General features: G+C 55.0%; 3 protein-coding genes across 3 annotated transcripts in view; 2 read left to right on the top strand and 1 right to left on the bottom strand.

The window, feature by feature from the left end:
• Positions 1-8,364, top strand: part of VOLCADRAFT_94396 (uncharacterized protein) — a gene marked incomplete at both ends in the record, with an annotated part of 22,757 nt that extends 14,393 nt beyond the window's left edge. The window contains 8 exons of the mRNA XM_002953639.1: positions 380-1,369; positions 1,571-1,668; positions 1,777-3,006; positions 3,565-4,025; positions 4,825-4,874; positions 5,607-6,178; positions 7,013-7,102; positions 7,856-8,364. Of these exons, the coding sequence (XP_002953685.1) occupies positions 380-1,369; positions 1,571-1,668; positions 1,777-3,006; positions 3,565-4,025; positions 4,825-4,874; positions 5,607-6,178; positions 7,013-7,102; positions 7,856-8,364 (4,000 nt within the window). The remainder of the gene's footprint in view (positions 1-379; positions 1,370-1,570; positions 1,669-1,776; positions 3,007-3,564; positions 4,026-4,824; positions 4,875-5,606; positions 6,179-7,012; positions 7,103-7,855) is intronic.
• A 727-nt stretch (positions 8,365-9,091) lies between these two features.
• On the bottom strand, positions 9,092-10,512 carry VOLCADRAFT_94395 (uncharacterized protein; the record flags this gene model as incomplete). Its single annotated transcript, XM_002953550.1, has 4 exons — positions 9,092-9,646; positions 9,704-9,938; positions 10,009-10,345; positions 10,434-10,512. The coding sequence occupies 4 exons, from the start codon at positions 10,510-10,512 to the stop codon at positions 9,092-9,094; spliced, it is 1,206 nt and encodes a 401-aa protein (XP_002953596.1).
• A 9,126-nt stretch (positions 10,513-19,638) lies between these two features.
• The window catches only part of VOLCADRAFT_82382 (uncharacterized protein), a 2,242-nt gene continuing 929 nt past the window's right edge, over positions 19,639-20,951 (top strand). Inside the window, exons 1-2 of the mRNA XM_002953638.1 lie at positions 19,639-20,184; positions 20,464-20,544. Of these exons, the coding sequence (XP_002953684.1) occupies positions 19,975-20,184; positions 20,464-20,544 (291 nt within the window). The 5' untranslated portion in view covers positions 19,639-19,974. The remainder of the gene's footprint in view (positions 20,185-20,463; positions 20,545-20,951) is intronic.

Here is a 20,951-nt window from a genome sequence, read left to right as displayed (position 1 = left end):
CTACAATCCCTCCATCGCCACCGCCAAAGCAAGCAACCCCTCCTCCGCCCTCGCCGCCTTTTCCTCCCCCATCAACTCCCAGCCCGCCCCAGCCACCTCCTCTAACGCCTCCATCGCCACCGCCAAAGCAAGCAACTCCTCCTCCGCCCTCGCCTCCATTCTCTCCCCCATCACCTCCCAGTCCGCCACAACCACCTTCTCCAACCCCTCCATCGCCACCGCCAAAGCAAGCAACCCCTCCTCCGCCCTCGCCGCCTTTCCCTCCCCCATCACCTCCCAGCCCACCCCAACCACCTTCTACAACACCTCCATCGCCAGCGCCAAAGCAAGCAATCCCTCCACCGCCCTCGCCTCCTGTTCCTCCCCCATCACCTCCCAGTCCGCCCCAGCCATCTTCTACAACACCTCCATCGCCACCGCCAAAGCAAGCAAGCCCTCCACCGCCCTTGCCTATTGTCCCTCCCCCATCACCTCCATTACCTCCCCAGCCACCTTCCCCAACTTCTCCATCGCAACCGCCAAAGGAAGCAGCCCCTCCACCGTATTCACCTCCTTCCACTCCCCCATCAACTCCCAGCCCGCCCCAGCCACCTTCTCTAACGCCTCCATCGCCACCGCCAAAGCAGGCAATTCCTCCTCCGCCCTCGCCTCCATTCTCTCCCCCATCACCTCCCAGCCCGCCACAACCACCTCCTCCAACCCCTCCATCGCCACCGCCAAAGCAAGCAAGCCCTCCTCCGCCCTCGCCGCCTTTCCCTCCCCCATCAACTCCCAGTCCGCCACAACCACCATCTACAATCCCTCCATCGCCACCGCCAAAGCAAGCAACCCCTCCTCCGCCCTCGCCGCCTTTTCCTCCCCCATCAACTCCCAGCCCGCCCCAGCCACCTCCTCTAACGCCTCCATCGCCACCGCCAAAGCAAGCAACTCCTCCTCCGCCCTCGCCTCCATTCTCTCCCCCATCACCTCCCAGTCCGCCACAACCACCTTCTCCAACCCCTCCATCGCCACCGCCAAAGCAAGCAACCCCTCCTCCGCCCTCGCCGCCTTTCCCTCCGCCATCACCTCCCAGCCCTCCCCAACCACCTTCTACAACCCCTCCATCGCCAGCGCCAAAGCAAGCAAGCCCTCCACCGCCCTCGCCTCCCTTCCCTCCCCCATCACCTCCCAGCCCGCCCCAGCCACCTTCTACAACACCTCCATCGCCACCGCCAAAGCAAGCAAGCCCTCCTCCGCCCTCGCCGCCATTCTCTCCCCCATCACCTCCCAGCCCGCCCCAGCCACCTTCTCAAATCACCTCCATCGCCAACACCAAAGCAAGCAAGCCCTCCACCGCCCTCGCCTCCATTCCCTCCGCCATCACCTCCAAGTCCGCCACAACCACCATCTACAACCCCTCCATCGCAACCGCCAAAGCAAGCAACCCCTACCACCGCCCTCTCCTCCATTCCCTCCGCCATCACCCCCCAGCCCGCCCCAGCCACCTTCTACAACACCTCCATCGCCACCGCCAAAGCAAGCAATCCCTCCACCGCCCTCGCCTCCTTGTCCCTCCCCCATCACCTCCCAGTCCGCCACAACCACCATCTACAATCCCTCCATCGCCACCGCCAAAGCAAGCAAGCCCTCCACCGCCCTCGCCTCCTTTCCCTCCCCCATCACCTCCCAGTCCGCCCCAACCACCATCTCCAACCCCTCCATCGCCACCGCCAAAGCAAGCAAGCCCTCCACCGCCCCCTTCCCTTCCCTCCCCCATCACCCCCCATCCCGCCCCAGCCACCTTCTACAAGTCCCTCCTCGCCACCGCCAAAGCAGGCAATCCCTCCTCCGCCATCCCACCACAACCTCCCCCACCCCTCCAAGCCCGCCACAACCACCATCTACATCCCTCCATCGGCACCGCCAAAGCAAGCAAGCCCTCCACCGCCCTCGCCTCCTTTCCCTCCCCCATCACCTCGCAGTCCGCCCCAGCCACCCTCTCAAATCCCTCCATTGCCACCGCCAAAGCAAGCAAGCCCTCCCACGCCCTCGCCTCCTTTCTCTCCGCCATCACCTCCCAGTCCTCCCCAACCACCATCTACAACTCCTCCATCGCAACCGCCAAAGCAAGCAAGCCCTCCACCGCCCTCGCCTCCTTCCCTCCCCCATCACCTCCCAGCCCGCCCCAGCCACCTTCTCTAACACCTCCATCGCCACCGCCAAAGCAAGCAACCCCTCCACCGCCCTCGCCTCCTGTCCCTCCCCCATCACCTCCCAGTCCGCCACAACCACCATCTACAATCCCTCCATCACCACCGCCAAAGCAAGCAAGCCCTCCACCGCCCTCGCCTCCTTTCCCTCCCCCATCACCTCGCAGTCCGCCCCAGCCACCCTCTCCAACCCCTCCATCGCCACCGCCAAAGCAAGCAAGCCCTCCACCGCCCTCGCCTCCTTTCTCTCCGCCATCACCTCCCAGTCCGCCACAACCACCATCTACAATCCCTCCATCGCCAGCGCCAAAGCAAGCAAGCCCTCCACCGCCCTCGCCTCCTGTCCCTCCCCCATCACCTCCCAGTCCGCCCCAGCCACCTTCTACAACACCTCCATCGCCACCGCCAAAGCAAGCAATCCCTCCACCGCCCTCGCCTCCTGTCCCTCCCCCATCACCTCCCAGTCCGCCACAACCACCATCTACAATCCCTCCATCGCCAGCGCCAAAGCAAGCAAGCCCTCCACCGCCCTCGCCACCTGTCCCTCTCCCATCACCTCCCAGTCCGCCCCAGCCACCTTCTACAACCCCTCCATCGCCACCGCCAAAGCAAGCAACCCCTCCTCCGCCCTCGCCGCCTTTCCCTCCCCCATCACCTTCCACCCCGCCCCAGCCACCCTCTCCAACCCCTCCATCGCCACCGCCCATGCAAGCAAGCCCTGTTCCGCCATCGGCACTGCCACCGAACCCTTTATCACCGGTACCACAAGCTAACCGACCGCCACCGACATTTCCATCTCCACCCCCTTCCATGCAAGGTTCGAAAATTGTTTTGTTTTGTTCTTCTCGTTTTTTCGGAATACTGGCTTGTTCTTCGTGGGCTGGTGAAGTGCATTAAGGCCCCTCCTATAGGATGCAGTGAAGGTTAAGTCCGCTAATACCCGCGCCGAAACATATGAAAATGTTGGGATAGTTGCAACCTTGTGTAACACCGGGAGCCTCAGGAGGGTGGGTCTTTGCACCCAGGGGAGGAAGTAGGACAGCGGGGCCGAAAGCCATACACTCCATGTCTGCAGATTACGCTGGCGACCACCCTTGGACCCTAGGTATGGATACGGTGTTAGTCGGCAGCCATTAATACATGTAGGAGAGCACACTTGTGGGTGAGCATCGCAATGTTTGGACCTGCCGTATGCAGCTCTTTTTGAAGAGCTGTGCACTAAAAGGTCCTCGGAAGGCATCCTCTATGCCTGCCCTAAAAAGAATCCGGCATGACGCGCATGCATTTGGACCATGTGGCCTATGTGGTCTATGACGTAGCGAAGGAACATCTCACGACCCTATGTCCCGTCCCTCTCGGTATGTCGTCCGTACAGATGTAATTGTGAGCGATTTCTTGTGCGGGTACGCTTCGGGTGTAGACTACACCAACACAACGGATGCATGCCTCGGCGCGACGTTTGCCATCCAATCCATGATTGGCAGTGCCAGCGCCGTGCTCAATTTCGTGGTGTCCTCCTACATTAGCAGCCCTCATCAAAGCCCCATCCACGGAGGCTATGGCGTAACCTTTTTGGACTTGAGCCGACAACTGTCAGATCCCAACATGCGTGTCACACATTTGAGCGCATGTTGCGCAGGCCAGGGGCCTTGGGGCAACGCCGTTCGACAACTCACTCTGCGCACGGCAAACGGCACTGTCCTCCGGATTGGCGATAACTGCACTTCCCCGCAGCGGGAGCTGGCTGTTCCCGCGGGATACACCTTTGCCGGCCTTGTCACGCAATCCCCCGCCGATGGCAGCGACAACTGGGTGCATCGGGTGGCGCTCGTCGCAGTGCGTAAGTACCAGCAGTATCAGGGGAAAAGCCTGGCGATAATGTCTAGAAGGAAAAGGAAATATTACTCCAAGGTGCTGACGCGACCCGGTGATGAAAAGGTTGTAGGGCTGGGAGTCGCCATTAGCTAGCTAGATTCACGCGGATATCCGCCTGCGACCCCTCTTCGTGTTGCAATTCTTCCAAAACCCTGGCATGTGGCCAAACCCCTGCCACATAGACCCGACACGCACAAAACGCACAGCTCGGGCAGCAGTGGCATCTTAGCTAGCTCGCGGTACAGGCACATTATGGTGTGGGGTTCCGCGCACCTACCATAGATCGCATGAATGCACGATATTTCTCGACCATAGGATTATTAGTTATGGCGCTTATAATGCTCACAATGATGGAATCGGGGGCCCCCATACACGTGCGCCCTGTACGATAAGACAGGGACGACAGGTGTGTTGTAGAGGCCCATACAAAGCTTAGGCACAGTACAACCTTTTTACTGTGCCACATTGTGGCGAGGCCAAATGCGGCTCGCTTCCCCGCGGCTAAGAGTTACTCCGTGCAGGCAGTGAAATGCTACGTCTGTGCGTATGTCTGCCCTGGATATTGGCACACAGGTTATTCCACCGCCAACGCCGCTGGACTATGTGATGCGGAAACAGATAGCCAGCAGTCTACCTGTCCAATACCACAGGTCGTCGCTGGACGCCCTTCTGTGCCCAGCCCGCCTGCAATGCCTTCCCCGTCGCCACCGCCTTTGGCGCCCAACCCACCCACCCCGCCCAACCCGCCTACACCGCCCAGCCCACCTGCACCGCCTACGCCTCCTCCCTTTCCGCCTATAGAGCCTTCAGGTCAGCAGATCTGCGAATGGGTGCTTGCATCGATAACGCATCTGGCACAACCGTATTAGCAGCCAGCACACGAAGTGCGGGCTTCCAGCAGGTTGAACACTGCTTGTGCACGGGCATCCTAAGTAACTAGCTAGGGACCAGCTGCCGGCCATGGTGATTGGGGATGATAGGTAATAACCCGGTGGATTTGATTCATCTATGTATGAGTGACGTGCATTCTACCGTTCGTATCGTTTCCGGACGGCTTATTCTTTACCAGCCGTTTTGAAGTGATACGTGTATGGAAGTGCATGCACCGTTTGTATGTGGGTGACGATGATAAAGAATAGAATAGGATATAATATAAAATAATATAATATAATATAATATAATATAATATAATATAATATAATATAATATAATATAATATAATATAATATAATATAATATAATATAATATAATATAATATAATATAATATAATATAATATAATATAATATAATATAATATAATATAATATAATATAATATAATATAATATAATATAATATAATATAATATAATATAGTATAATATAATATAATATAATATAATATATTTTTATTCTATTTTACTGCATATCTTATGTAACACGTAAGCGCTTCACGCTGTGCAAATGAATGGGAGCAGTTCAGCCTATCATTTGCGTGCAGGATTCATAGTAACAGAATCAGAATCAATCCAGCCTAACACGCCCTTGCTGTATGTACCCCAGTGCTTGTGCACATATGCGCATCGAATACCACGACCTTATTTGCACTCACGCCTTCTATGCAGATGTGTACATCAGTCCCTTCCTTTGTGGGCTTACCTCCGGCATCAAGTACCTGACCAAATCAGACGTAAGCCTGGCGGTCACTTACCCCATCGAGTCCATTTCATGGCAAGCCGAAGGCGGCGTCCTTTACTCCGCGCTGTCCTACTACGATTGCGGCCAACGGCAAGGGCCCCAGCACGGAGTGGCAGCGTACATGCTATCAGCGAATCGCTCCGTATTAGAACTTCGGTCGCAGCTGGCAGACCCAAAGACACGCATTACACACTTCAGCGCGTGTTGTACATACCTTCCGCGGGACTTCAAATACAATTTCACAAGCAAAGTCATGCTGCGCGCTGCCAATGGCATGCAGTACGATATGGCCAGCAGCGGAGACACAGCTAGTTCGTGCAGCTACACCCCGCCATGGATCGACATCCCTGAAGGCTACACCTTTGCTGGGCTCGTCACTCAGTCACCAGCGGACAGAGGAGCCGAATGGGTTCATCGCGTCGCTTTTATTGCCGTGCGTAAGTGAATAGTTATACACACGCCCAGAGCTGACACACACGCAGCGAATCCACGCACTCAACAGGTGTTTATTTATGCACAGGTTTTACCTGCGGGTTTATATCTTGTGATTTCTCGTGCATGCATTCATAGGTGGAAAATGGAAGGGCATGAATTCGGCCGTGTAATGCTCGTAATGCCTGTAAGTCAAAGGAACCAACTTACGTGAGGCCGTTCCATCAAAGTGGTGGCGCTATAAGCTGCACATGCATTGCTTGGCGTAGGCTAAGCTAATGATCCCTTGTTTGCGGTATTATCCACGAGGCGCCCTTCTGTGCAGCATTTCACGATGACGTGTGCAAGTGCAAAGGCATTAATGCCTTAACGCTGGTTACCGATGCAGCCGCTCTCCTCTCGAGCAGACTCCGCTTTCAGTTCGTGAGACCCGCTAGTGTGCAGTATAACCCCAAGACTTTGAGTCTCCCTTGGCGGGCTGGGCTGATTGTCAACTGTGGTTTACGAGCCGTAATGGTGTTGCCCATAGTGTGGCCCTGGGGCAGCTTGCTCCCTAAAAACAATCTTTATCATTACTACCTGCCCGGCTGGAGAGCCTGCATGGCTCTCCCTCGTATAGCTAAGGTTTAACTCTCCATACTATCGTTCAGGGGCATGTCGTCACTTGTCGATACACACAGTCCTGGACGATTTCAGCCCTGCCTAGACAGGGTTGGGGTGCTGTTGCTGATGAACTTTACTAAATACGGATCGCATCTGCACAATATGTAGTCGAATCCAGCCATGTAGTGACACGATGGTAGTTGAGTTCTGCTGACATGCTGCCATCGCTCTTGTAGGTTATCCGCCAGGAGCAAGAGCCCCTGGAGTATGTCCGCCATCTCCGCCAACAGGATCCCCGCCACCGCCACCGCCGCTCCGAGCTGATGGTTAGTCTGCGTGCACTGCCTACCAGCCATTTACACACAGGATATGCGATACATTTGCGTGTTGTACACCGTTCATTCCCTACGGAATAAGCGTGCTTGTTGTGGGTGGGTGTGTTTGTGTGCGTGTGTGTGCATGTATATGTGTGTGTGCGTGTGTTTGTGTTTGTGTGTACATGCATGCATGCATGCATGCATGCATGTGCGTATGTGTGCGTGTAGTAGCTGGCCGCTGAAAAGGCCTCTCGAGAATCTGATGAAGCGCTTAGTGCGTATTTGTAGATGTTACGTGTGCCGTACTGTGTACCAGTTACTACAATGCTCATGTATTCGTCGGCACTCGTCGGTAAAATGTTTATTGTCTATAGACAGGGGTCATCGTATAATACATACGACCGAGAAATAGGTCATACATACAGATTCATGGTATAGAATGGTCTATGGATTCCGCCATGGTATAGGATAAAGTCATGACGAAAATAGGTGGTTTATAGACACTCCTTCATTTCACAGACGATGCGCCTTGCATGGCCCATTATCGTAAGCCACATCTTATTGAACAAGGAATATGTGTGCCTGGCAAACTACAGGGCAAGCTGTTTGGTATGTAACGCTTACAGCTACACCAGGCATACATGACTGTCGTGTTAACGGCGCACTATCATGACCTGTACATGGACGAACAAGCCGCAACCCGGAAAGAAGAAATAAAGTGCAGCACTTGTTGTTTCCCGTCCCCCTCACGGTGCGTTGCAGATGTGTTCAAGAGCCCCAGTTTCTGCGGCTACCCAAGCGGTCAAGGGTACACCAATACCACGGATGAACACGTCAGCAAGGTGAACCCAATTCGAACCCTGTCCGGGTACGCAGACGCGGTACTACGGTTTGCGGTATCCACCTATGGCTGCGATGGGCGAGTCCAGGGCCCCATTCACGGTGATAACAGCGCGACAATGACGACGCGAAATATCTCCCTGGACCTCCGGTCACAGTTAACCGATTCCAAGATGTTCATTACGCACGTCAGCACTTGCTGCGCGTCAAAAGAGTACGGCTTTGCTGCCCAGCGCATCCTGCTCCGGACGGCCAACGGCACAGAGCTCAGCATAGGAGATTCGTGCACCACACCACAGGCATGGGTTGCCATCCCGGAGGGCTACGTTTTCTCCGGTCTACTGACAAGGTCGGCTGCTACCAACGGCAGTAGTGAACCATGGATACAGCAGTTGATGTTCATCGCTACCCGTAAGTATCGGAGTCCGTAGATTTGGACATGCCTATAGGCTATCCTAGCAAAAGAAACAGAACACGCCGGTGCATGCCCATGCATGCTTTGCTTTTTCGCATAAGACATCCAAAATCTTAGCTGCTACACAGCATTCCTAGGATGATGCCTCTGCCGGCTTGCGGCTCGAAGCAGCAGGCAGACGACTATTGGTTTCCACGTTATGGCAGATAACATATCCCGCGTTCCATTTTACTTAAGCGGTTCCCATACCATCATACATGGCTAGCTAGGTTGCTTGTCCGTTTAATTCCCCCTGCATGTGAGTAATGTAATGTAATGTAATGTAATGTTACAGAGTGGGAGGCTTCTGGGCCGCTGTCAGTTCTAGATCATCTTATAGCACCATATAGCACCATCCACCACTACCACACTGTACTTCGCCATACGAACTGCAAGTCCAAGGCGGCGGATCCAGCCTTCAGGGACCCCTCCTCATCCATTCACCCGAACATCCGAAGAGACAGAGGGTTCGGCAATCGCCACCAATCCAGCGTGCGAATCTGGTCCATCAACTGTGACCTCAACTCCACATCTCAGCAGCTAGCCATAATCTCGCGCTCCCGACTAATTCGGGGGTCTCCCCAGGAATTGAACCCAGGAATTGAACCCAGGACCTTAAACCGCTAATTGCAGTAGTGTCAACCCAGACCAGCATGTGAGTAACTAGCTACTTCTGAGCCTGTACCAAAGTCGTGGATGTGGCTCTAATCCTGAGCAAGGCTCTTTTGTGAAAACGATTTCATGCGTGCTCGCAGGGTACACAGTCGATGTTCTGAACGCGTCGACATGTGATCTGGGACCCCTGGCCTTTTCCCCTCCGAGGCCCCCGGTGTCACCGGTACCAGCGCAACCTCCACCTCCTTCACCAGAATCACTACAACGACCTCCTTCCACCCCACCAACACCGACACCACCGTCACCACCGACACCACTGCAACGACCTCCTCCCCCTCCACCAACACCGACACCACCATCACCACCGACACTACTGCAACGACCTCCTTCCCCCCCACCAACACCGACACCACCGTCACCACCGACACCACTGCAACGACCTCCTCCCCCTCCACCAACACCGACACCACCAGCACCACCGACACTACTGCAACGACCTCCTTCCCCCCCACCAACACCGACACCACCAGCACCACCGACACTACTGCAACGACCTCCTTCCCCCCCACCAACACCGACACCACCAGCACCAGCACGACCGCCAACACTTCCATCGCCACCACAACCATCACAGCGATCTCCACCTATCGCATCACCACCGCAGCCACTGCCATCGCCACCAAAGCAGTTTCCTTACGTACCGCCGTCACCACAACCAACTCCATTTCAACGACCCCCTCCTTTCCTGTCACCATTACCACCACCACTGCCACCTCCAACTCCCGCAAATTCACCTCCACCACCACCATGGCAGCCTTCACCTTCTCCCACGCAGCTGCAACCAACACAACCGCCATCTCCAAAGCCCCCTCGTCCTCCAAAGCCACCACGGCTCCTCCATCTCCAGCACCGCAGCCTCCACCTTCTCCCACGCCGCTGCAACCAACACAACCCCCATCTCCACAGCCTCCTCGTCCTCCAAAGCCACCACGGCCACCACCATCACCAGGCCGCAGCCTTCACCTTCTCCCACGCAGCTGCAACCAACACAACCGCCATCTCCAAAGCCCCCTCGTCCTCCAAAGCCACCACGGCCTCCTCCATCTCCAGCACCGCAGCCTCCACCTTCTCCCACGCCGCTGCAACCAACACAACCTCCATCTCCACAGCCTCCTCGTCCTCCAAAGCCACCACGGCCACCACCATCACCAGCGCCGCAGCCTCCACCTTCCCCCCCGCCGCTGCAACCAACACAACCCCCATCTCCACAGCCTCGTCGTCCACCAAAGCCACCACGAGCTCCTCCATCTCCAGCACCGCAGCCTCCACCTTCTCCCACGCCGCTGCAACCAACACAACCGCCACCTCCAAAGCCTAGTCGTCCTCCAAAGCCACCACGGCCACCTCCATCTCCAGCACCGCAGCCTCCACCTTCCCCACGCCGCTGCAACCAACACAACCGCCACCTCCAAAGCCTAGTCGTCCTCCAAAGCCACCACGGCCCCTCCATCTCCAGCACCGCAGCCTCCACCTTCTCCCACGCCGCTGCAACCAACACAACCGCCACCTCCAAAGCCTAGTCGTCCTCCAAAGCCACCACGGCCACCTCCATCTCCAGCACCGCAGCCTCCATCTTCCCTAAATTCGCCTCCTCTACCACCACCACCATCACCACTGCAGCTTCTGTTTCCCCCCTCGCCATCGCGCACAGTACAACCCCTGTTATCACAGCCTCCTCGTCCCCCAAAGCCACCACGGCCACCTCCATCTCCAGCACCGCAGCTTCCACCTTCCCCCTCGCCGCTGGAACCAACCGAGCCCCCATCTCCACAGCCCCCTCGTCCTCCAAAGCCACCACGGCCACCTCCATCTCCACCAACACAGCAAGGTCCGCCTTCGCCTTCTTCTTCGCCGGATCCTGTACCGCCCCTCGGATTTGCTCCGTCCCCACCGCCATCGGCATGTAAGTCATACGTTCTGTTATGATACTGGCCCTGTCAACTTCAGCTCTGCACACGTATAGTACTGCTCTGCATCTAAAAGTAAGAACGCGAATGTGTCTTGGGCCTTCCGTATCCGTGGCTCGCCAACGCACAGCAGTTATTTATGATTGTGTTTCAGGTCGTCGGTTGCCGCTGATCTTATGCCGCTTCAATGCACTCGCACCATTACCAAGAGCACGCGTACTTTTGCAACGTAACGAACATTGGCCAGTATCTATCTGCTGCCCCATACATCTATGTTTTTTCAATCTCTGCTCGCTCACCCCCAACATTTTCGTCCCCCGGCTGCTGCAGCTACTACGGTCTCAGAGCTAAGCGATTTCTTTTGCGGCCAACCCAGCGTGCAATACCTTCAAAAGACAGACCGATACGTGGCGTCTCTGTATCCCATCCAATCCATCGCCTGGCAAACCTCCGGCAATTCCATCGTCTCAGCGTCATCCTCTTATGACTGCGGCCGGCGTCAGGGTCCACAGCACGGCACCACCTCTCCTGCACTGAACACCGATAAACTGGACTTGCGCGAGGCGATGCTGAGGGGCATCCTCCGAGTTGCTGCGTGCTGCGCTATCCCCGAGCCTGGCTCCGCATTCAACCAAACGGCGGCCATCATTATGGTCACCAACATCGGCACACTTCAGATTGGCAGCACGAGTAAATGCGTCCAGCAACCGTGGTTCCATATTCGCTCCGGGTTCTACTTCGCCGGCCTGGCAACAATGTCACCAGCCGATGGCTCCGACCAGTTTATCCACCGGGTCGCGTTTATAAGCGTACGTGAGTACTTTTAACTCCATACACAAATCACACGTGCTTTAGTGTTTGTATGTGGAGTGGATGTGCGGGAAGCTGTACATAGGTGTGAGCGTATTGTATTTGGACTTTAGCGCTGCAGCTGGTTGGTCAAACGGAAGTGATGGGGATGCAGACGGAGACCCCAAACAACCAGGTGTGGTCCACAATGGTGTCATCAGCTGCTGGCCGCATACCATGTATACCTGACTAAGAAGTTGGGGTTTTGGGTAGGTGGGTAGGTGGGTAGGTGGATCGTCCACAAGCCATGCACGGAGTCGCTGATACGTACATCGGTGTGCGTGCTGTGCGTGCTGTACCTTCATACACCGCGGCTAGCATTTCTCTGTGTGCGGGCTGGAAGTTGCCTTTGGTTGACAATTACGTCGGATAACATGTTTTTTATGGTCTATAGGCAGGGTTATCGAGCATTAGATAGGTAGGACCGAGAAATAGATCGTATATAGATTCACGGTATAGAAAAGAAGAGAACCTCAATTTAACAGACGTTACTTAACCGACTAGTATCCCTTGGGACTCAACTGCGGATGGAGAACTGCTTTCCAATTATAACTGCTGTCTTATTAATATCTGTTGTTTCCGGTTGCTCGGATGCCCGCAGGTTATCGGGATCCATCGATTGTCACTAACGCAGTAGGTCCATGCCCCCCTATGCCAAGCCCTCCACCGCCGCCGCCACCGCCACCACCCATCGTCAGCACAGGTTCGTACGTCGTGTTGCACTAATTTGCAAATACACTTGCTTGCTGCTCGTGCGTCAGTGATTAATTCATCCATCCTCGGCACGGCAAAGCAACATGCATATGCATGTATTGTGCTACGTATGCAGGACCCGCATGCAAAAGTTTCTTTTAAGCAGGATATACTTAAGACCGAAAAATAAATCGTATATGATACAGAATTAGAAGTAGTCTTTGGATCGTGCTGTGGTTTAATAAATAGCCCTGAAAAAATAGGTGATGCTCTATAAGTACTCAATTTTATAGCCGAAGCTGTCATACTACTTAAGCGGGCGTTACGTTTCGCTTTGTTCCGCCCTTCCTCTGTTGTTCTTGCAGACACGTACGTGAGCCACTTATACTGCAATGCGAACAGCGGTATAGACTATGTCACCACTTCCGACGAGTACCTTGCGAAGATTTACCCTATTCGCAGCCTCTCTGGCTTCGGTTCTCTGGGGCTTAATACAGCACAATCAGCGTATGATTGCAACGGCCAAGTGTTGGGCCCATTGCATGGACAGTACGTTCCTTCGACCAGGGACACAATATATTTCAGGTACCTTACCGACCCCGGCATGCGCATCACACGCTTCGGTGTCTGTTGCCAGCCAGCTGCTGCTGGAGGAGCTGTGGAGCGTATCCTCCTGATGACGGCCAACGGCACACAGCTCTCCCTGGGTGATTCATGCACATCTCGGCCAGTTTGGGACGGGATCCCCGAGGGCTTCACCTTTGCCGGCCTCGTCTCGCAATCTCCCCAGAACAACACTGCTTCAAGAAACGGGTGGAGCTATACATATGTGCCGATCCAACGAGTGGCGTTCATAGCAGTGCGTAAGTACTCTCTGGATTTCTGAAATCGTTATCTGCTTGCGTGCGGGCGTGCGAACGTGTGTGTGTGTGTGTATGTGTGTGTGTGTGTGTGTGTGTGTGTGTGTGTCTCTGCGATTGATAGATAGAGTACATCGTGTTTTCATGCATGCGCATGGTGTGCGGATGCCGACCAAGGATGTGGAGGCGCACCGTCACTCGAAGATAGAAGTCCATCCGGATTTGGGCGTGCACGAAGTACCCTGTCGCACTAAATCGGCTCGTCCTTCATTTTTGTGTCGAATTTTCAAACCTGCAAAGCATACTCGCTTCCTACGCTCTAGACGCACCCGCCGTACAAGTTTGCTCGTACACTCCTGCGGCCTTATGTGCGACAGCATGCCGTATCTGGCGCCCATCACTGCCAGGTGCTGCAGTTGTAAGCTGGCCTTGTGCAAGAATTTATGCCATCATTCACGCCAACTCAGCCGGCGAGCTGCCAACTGCATGCACGCCCTGCTAAGCATGCGGCAGTACCCACAATTTCTCAGTGCATGTGGTTTATTAACCTGGAGTCGGTCCTCCTAATAACCTTGAGCCACAAACGTTGAAGATCACCAAACCTTGCAGGCCCAGCCCGCTCTGCATATAACGTCTTGTGTGTGGCCTGCTGGTATCTGGCAGCCAACCAACTTGCGCAGAGGTTTTAGCTTACCAGGCTACCCAACTGCGCTGCCTTCTCGTCTGTACGCAGGATATCCGTATGGCATCAATACGGCCTGTGACAAGCTCCAGTAGTGGTTTCCTCAGGGGCAGCAGAACCCATCCACGCAGATGGTCTTTGCATTGGCTCAGCAGCTAGCTCGAGCTGGCCGCACGGTCAATGCTTTTGGCGAATGGTGGGGTTCACAGAATGGCGGCCCATGAGCTGGAGACAGGATGATGCTATGTAAATCATAGGCTTCAATCGTCGACGAGACGGACGTCCGTTTCACTCATACACAGTCCGAAGAGAATGGGGACGGAGGCTGGGTAGGCTGGCTGGGCAGCAGGCTATCTAGGCGATAACGGCGCATGAGGCGAGGACTGGTGATGAGCGCCGGAATGATGAGCCGCACGGACAACTCGAGCTTTGCCTATTATAAATGACGAATCGTGCATGCACGCTTACCCGTTTTCTTACCTGTACCACGCATATTTGCTTGCTGCAACCACGCTCTACCCCTGCATATAGAAGTGCTCGGCTTCCCCAGTGCTCAAGCTCTACGGTGTCACACATCATACGGTATGATGTGGGGGAGCCGGGCATGTCCATTTTCCGGCTAAGCTGCAGTTAGTTGCACATGCACGTAGTGGAGCAATTACTTGCCTTTAAAGAATGCATGTGTGTCCGTGTTTCATTTAGCCGTCCATTACAAGCAATGCACACACGCACATGTTCGGGACCGAAGACATACCTGCCCAGTGCGTGAGGCTTCCTGGACCCCCTGATTATTACTGGCGTTGCGCTCTCACTTGCTCAGCAGTAGTGCATTCGTGTTTGTTATTTTGGCTGCCCTCGCTCTACTTTTGCACTACCTAGGTAGGTAGGTAGCCGGGAATAATGTACATACATACATACCAAAGACTCTGATGCCATCATCCACATACAGGGTTAGTTGGTAGTTTAGTGCAGGACGATTAGGTAACCGCATGCAGGCTACTGGCACTTATTAACCAGCTAGTGCTCGCCCATTATCACGGGCCCTCACCATTAGCTGGAGATTATGTAGCTACCTGCGTTGTTGCATTATTGAATTGACCTCCGATGAACTGATTCTATTTTGAGCGAGGTGCCGCCATTGCAGGCAGGTGTTAGGGAGACGACGAATGCGGACGGATAATACCTAGATAGACGTGTATGTAGCAGAAAGTTGCTGTAGCATCGTTGGTTGGCGTTTTCATCTTATGTACATGTTTTCGCTCGTTGCATTAATGATATGGAGGAGATGGGCTAGAGGGATGTTGAAGTACACATATGTGTAGCAGCAGCAGCAGCAGCAGCAGCAGCAGATGGCTGATGGCATTTGCGCGATGCGCTGCTGCTTGTGCCTTGTAAAGCACGTAGCAGGGAGGTGATAACGATCCGAATGTTCAGTGTGGCCCTAAATATCTCTCTCTGTCTCTCTGTTTCCCTCTCTCTCTCTCTCTCTCTCTCTCTGTTTTTCTCTATATGTCTATCTCTATCGCTCCATTGCTCCATCGCTTGATCTGTCGATCTCTCCAACCCTCGCTCACATCCCCATCGCTCGCTCTATCTATTTCTCTATCTCTATCGATCTATCGCTCGCGCTCTCTCTATCTCTCACTTTTCCGGGCGCCCAGCTGCATCTGGGCTGGAGGGACGCGTGGAACAAATGCGTCTGCTGGCTTTCCACTCGTTGGCTGTATGTGCTTGTGCCGCGGCACGCATGCACCTGGATCGTTGTTGTGTTGCTTCGGGGGACAGCAGCTCACTTGCTTGCTTACGCTTAGATTGTTTCCACGGGCTACGCCACCTATCTACGAGGTACACATACTACTTTTGCATGGTGTACGTCAATTCCAGAAAGATTTGCTAAAGGATGGGGAAATTGGAGGGGCAATGCGTGGTTACTGACTGAACAGTTAGATGTGTTTACTGCTATGGAGGCAATACATATGTAGGCATGTATAGATAGGTAGTGAGCCGCCGGACGCACGTATGGCACGCACGTATGGAAAGATAGCTGTGATGGATGATTTGGGGGTGACAATGCGTGGCGGCTGATGAATGCACGCACAACGTTGGCAGTATCGTGCTTCTCAATAAGCTTCATTCAAGCATAGCAGGTCGCTCCACGAAGTAACATTTACATTAAGGAACATCAACGAATAGGGTAGGTATGTTTTTTCACCGCCCACTTCAGCGTAATAGGATTGGTTAATAACGGAGTCCGTTGTGCAGGTACGAGCTGGTACGAGCTGGTTGCAAGCAAATCCTTTCAGATTTCAACTGTTAGAACTTGAAACCGTAAGAGCTTGCTCGTAGTGCAGTAATCAAGCTGGTGGAGAACAACGAAGCAGCATGGGCTGTTGACACGTAAGCTGGTGAAAGACATGATTTTTCGATAAAGCTGGTCTATTCCTAATCGATGTACATTACCAAAAACTGTCAGGTATAACCTGTAACCCTGCCAAGCGTAAGTAGCAACAACCGTTTAGCTATCCAGCGGGCGGGTTGTGCCATGGTGAAAGGATAGACAAGCCAAAAGCCATTAAACGTTCACTAACAGCTTTGTGGGGCTGGCAGAGATTCAGCTTCAGCTCGCTGCGTGTGTGGCGCTTCCGAGCCGTCATCGGCGAGGTGCATCCGCTGTTTTGCAGCAACCAAAGGCAAGGCTGTCGGATCGGCTTTCATCCACAACGATACCAAGCTCCACTCCTCGAGGCTGGTGGGCCCGGGGGTTAGGCCACGCTAGGGCGGGTGTTGTGTTTACGTCTCGTGCGAGAACTAGAGCGAGGCGTTGGCGTATTGACCAACGCTTGGCAGCGCTCTGTCGCATCAGTGTTGCTCACTAATTTGGGGCATCAACTCACAGGCACGCATACTTAGGCATCCTTACCTCGGCCCTGGCCTACGCACAGACATACAGGGCTTGCTGTTGATGTCTGTGCAGGCTAAGGCCCAGGTAATGGTGCCTCAGTGGCTCAGTGCCCATCCGGTGGCTCAGTTCAGCCTCATAGAGTTTGTAAAAACGCACCATCTATACAGCACGAAATGTAACTTGCGCACCTTACGTGCATGTTGCGGGCAAACCTTAGCCAGCGCAGACTCAAAATTGTAGCCAACATTCTGAATCAGTGTGCAATGTGCTCACACAGCTCGTGTTCTCTGTGCGTGAGCTGCTGCCACTGTTGCTGCAACTGCTGCCATTCTTGCTACTGCTGCTGGTGCTGTTACTGCGGCTACTACTGCTACTGCTATTGCTGCTACTGCTGCTGTTGCTGTTACTGCGGCTACTACTGCTGCTGCTACTGCTGCTGCTACTGTGGGGGTGTGGGCCAGATCGGGAAGGGTGGGGCACGAGACATTGTTGTATTCGCACACCTGGAAATCAAGGCCGGTGGGCCAACAGCTACTTCTCCAACAGCAAGGACTGTTGTTGCGGCACCGGTGGTGGCGGCGGCGGCGCTCGCGGTGGCTCCTTTTGTTGGATCCGTTGGCAAGGCTGCTGCAGCAGCATCAACTACCGGTTTGGTCGTCGTTTCGGTCGGCGTCTACACCCGGCTGCGGCTCCTGCAGGCTCGCACCAACACGCTATTGAAGGCCTACACTTCATCAGTGTGTAGAGCCTACACCATCCAGTGTCATCGCAGTAGCATCGGTACAGGGATGGACGCCAAATCAGTATTGGAGCCGTGTGCATGTGGCAGCACTGGCGGCGTAGCAGGCGCTGGGGGTGACGTTTTGGAGAAGAGCACCGGCGGCACGTGCGGCGGCGGCACTGGTGGTGAAGCGGGTGGTGGCACGGCCAATACCGACAGTGAAGGTGGCGGCGGCGGCGGCAGCGCGAACGCTGGCAATGAAGGAGGCGGCGGCGGTGGCAGTGGATCTGGAAGTGGGGTTGAAAGCAGCGGTGGTGCTGCTTGGCCGCCGCCCAAGCAGCGACTCACAGCAGTGGTGGAGCGGCTGCGGGCTCTGCCCCGGGGGAACTTTCCGCCGGTGTGTTACATGCGTAGCGGTTACGGTTGCGTAGCGGTGCATGGGCAATGGCAAGAAATAATGATGGTGATTACGTACATACATGAATTGGCACGTAAGGAGTGCCGGGAAACTGTTGGACTGGGGTTTCAGGAGCCTGGAGTCATAAGTCTGTGGCCTTTAATCTATTGGGGATTTCGTGCACACGACAGGCGGCTGGCTTTGCACGGACGGGCAGCGCCCGTGTAGCTGCTGTAAGCACACAAGTATGCATGTAGGCAGCTGTTAAAGGCCCTGCGGTTGTCAGTTCCTTCTCGACCCTGTAAGGAATATTGCGAAGTACCACACCTCTTGTAGCGAAACATCAATACTAGTATGTATGTGTAGCTAGGTAGGTAGGTAGGTAGGTAGGCATAGAAAAGACAGCATCACATGATGCACTAATGTACACAACGTGCGTATATGTACGTATATCTGTATGTCTGCCCTGCTGCGCCACTCGCTTGCAGGTGTCTGCCCGGGCTGCCGCGGTACTTGTCGGGCTGTTCGAGGACCAGAGCGGCGTGGTGCGTGTGTTACTGACGCAGCGCTCGGCTAAGCTCAAAAGTCATCGCGGCGAGGTTTGCCTGCCCGGCGGTGAGCGCGTGCAGCGCCGCAGATATGTACTGTAGGGGCGCTAGCAGGCAATGGTTAGATCACCATGTAGTAGGACCGATCCCCTTATGGCAGTGCCATGAGGCCCCCACATACATGGCCCCCTACCCGATATGGTTTTGTATGTAAGCGCACCTCAGGTACGACGCCACAACTACCCCTGGTTTGAGTCACTACGTGCATGCCCACGCTCCCTATAGCACACACACACATACACACACGCACACATACACACACATACACACACACGGGCACAGATGTATATGCGCGATGAGAGCGCGTGTGATGGGAGACGTGAATCATCGCCGTGAAACATGAGAGCGGTATGTAGGAACACTTTCGTTTCTGACGATGCATGGTGTGTTCTTTTTAAGCATTTAGGATGGGCTTGGTGAGGCGAGCCCACTAGCCGAACAAGTCTTGAGGGGCGGTCTGTGTGATTGGAGGCTAAGTTAGTGCGGTTCAGACTCGGGGCAGTGTTCATTCGTTCGTCCCCATCTGTAGCCCCCATGCGGCCACATTTGCAAACCCGAACAGACGGCCATGCAAAACTCGAACCGTAGAAACACATATACATACATACCAACACATAAACCAACATGTGCCTTTCAGTACTCTCTCTCTCTTTCTCTCTCTTTTTGGGATGCATGTCAGCGAACACCCGCACCTGACAGGCAAGCGTGACGAAGGCGATGTCGATGACGCCGCGACTGCTCTCCGAGAGGCCCAAGAAGAGGTGCGTGGTGGCACGGTCGTGTATTTGCGCGCGTAACAGTCCGAAATGTTAGGGTTTATGTGATGCAGCTGATGGAATTAGTCGTGAATTAGCTGACCCCGCGCGAAGTCACTGGGCGCTTTGCACTTGCATTGGTACTTACACACATCCTTGGTGTCTCTTATTCCCCCTATGTCGTGTATCCCCGCCGCCACAGCTTGGCTTGGACCCCGCTCGCGTCACCGTGATCACCTCTCTGCCTCCCGTGCTCTCAAAGCACCACCTCAGCGTGACTCCCGTGCTGGCGCTGGTGCCAGCCGACCTGGTTCCGGAGCCCAACCCACACGAGGTGGCGGCGGCGTTCACGGTGCCGCTCGCGGTGTTCCTGGGACAGTTCAGTGACCCACGGGTCTGCGGGGCCTCGGTTCTCAGTGGCTTCCAAGCAGCAGCTCCTCAGACCACGACCGACACCCCAAGCGGCAGCAAGGCCGGGGGACGACGTGGCCGTCCGGGGGCGTCAGCGGCTGCAGAGGCCCCTGCAGCGAAGCGACCCATGACTCTGAGCTGGCTAGCCATAGATGGCGGGGCCGCGGTGGCGGCGGGCGGGCAGAGGGGCGCCTCTGGAGGTCCAGACAGCGGCCTGGAGGAGGGTGAAGCGAGCCGGACGCTGGGCGAGGACGTGGTGTTTGAGGACGCCGTTCACACTTTCCGGGATATCCATTGGGGTGAACACCAGTACCGGATACATTCGTTCTTGTACGGGGTGAGCGAGAGGGGGACAGCAGGAGGGGGGCAGCTGGCGGCATCTTACCTGGCTGTGTGTTTGCATGTGGCGGAGGATGGAGGGCGAGCGCTATTGGCTCTGTGAATACCGGCTAGCTGGAATGCGAAATGTCCCCCGTAGCTAGCTACCCTAAATACTTCCTAAGGTAAAAATTTGAGCTCCCAGCCACCCATGTAGCTGCCATCTTGCCCCAAGTACCCTGCCTACTGCTGCCAGCTCACTGCACCCTACTGCTTTGCGAAATACGGACATCTGTAGGAATACGACGTTTGGGGTTTGACTGCGACCATTTGCATCGATGCGGCCCGGCTTGCTCTGGGCCAGGAGCCCCTCTTCCAGGTGTGTGCATTCGTCCAGGTGTTGTGCGTCCCTGCCGTTTGTATTTTTTGGACAAATTTGAAAAAGGCACGTATGAGACGGCAGGCGGGATGGTGTGCACGCTTGGCATGCAGCTGGCAGATGGAAAGCAAAGCAAGGCGTGGGAATGAAGACGCGCGAGATGGGTGTGCGCCTTTTGCTGACGGGTTACTGCGCGTGAGTGCGCGTGCATGTACGTCGTTGGCCTATGTATGTATGGATCTTTATGGAGAGCAACAGCCGGCCGGCCAGCCAGCAATCTAGCTAATAGTCTTTAGCTCTGGCCGTCCGGTCAAAGACTGCATCACTCCTGACAGGTTGACCTCTGACGCCGCCTGCGCCACTTTGCTACAGTCATGACTATTCCGTTAAGGTTCCGTTTGGGCACC

Source organism: Volvox carteri (genome assembly GCF_000143455.1).
Source record: "Volvox carteri f. nagariensis unplaced genomic scaffold VOLCAscaffold_37, whole genome shotgun sequence".
Classification (NCBI taxonomy): Eukaryota; Viridiplantae; Chlorophyta; class Chlorophyceae; order Chlamydomonadales; family Volvocaceae; genus Volvox; species Volvox carteri.
The sequence above is the reverse complement of the archived record's forward strand: the minus strand, read 5'-3'. Positions and strand labels throughout refer to the sequence as shown.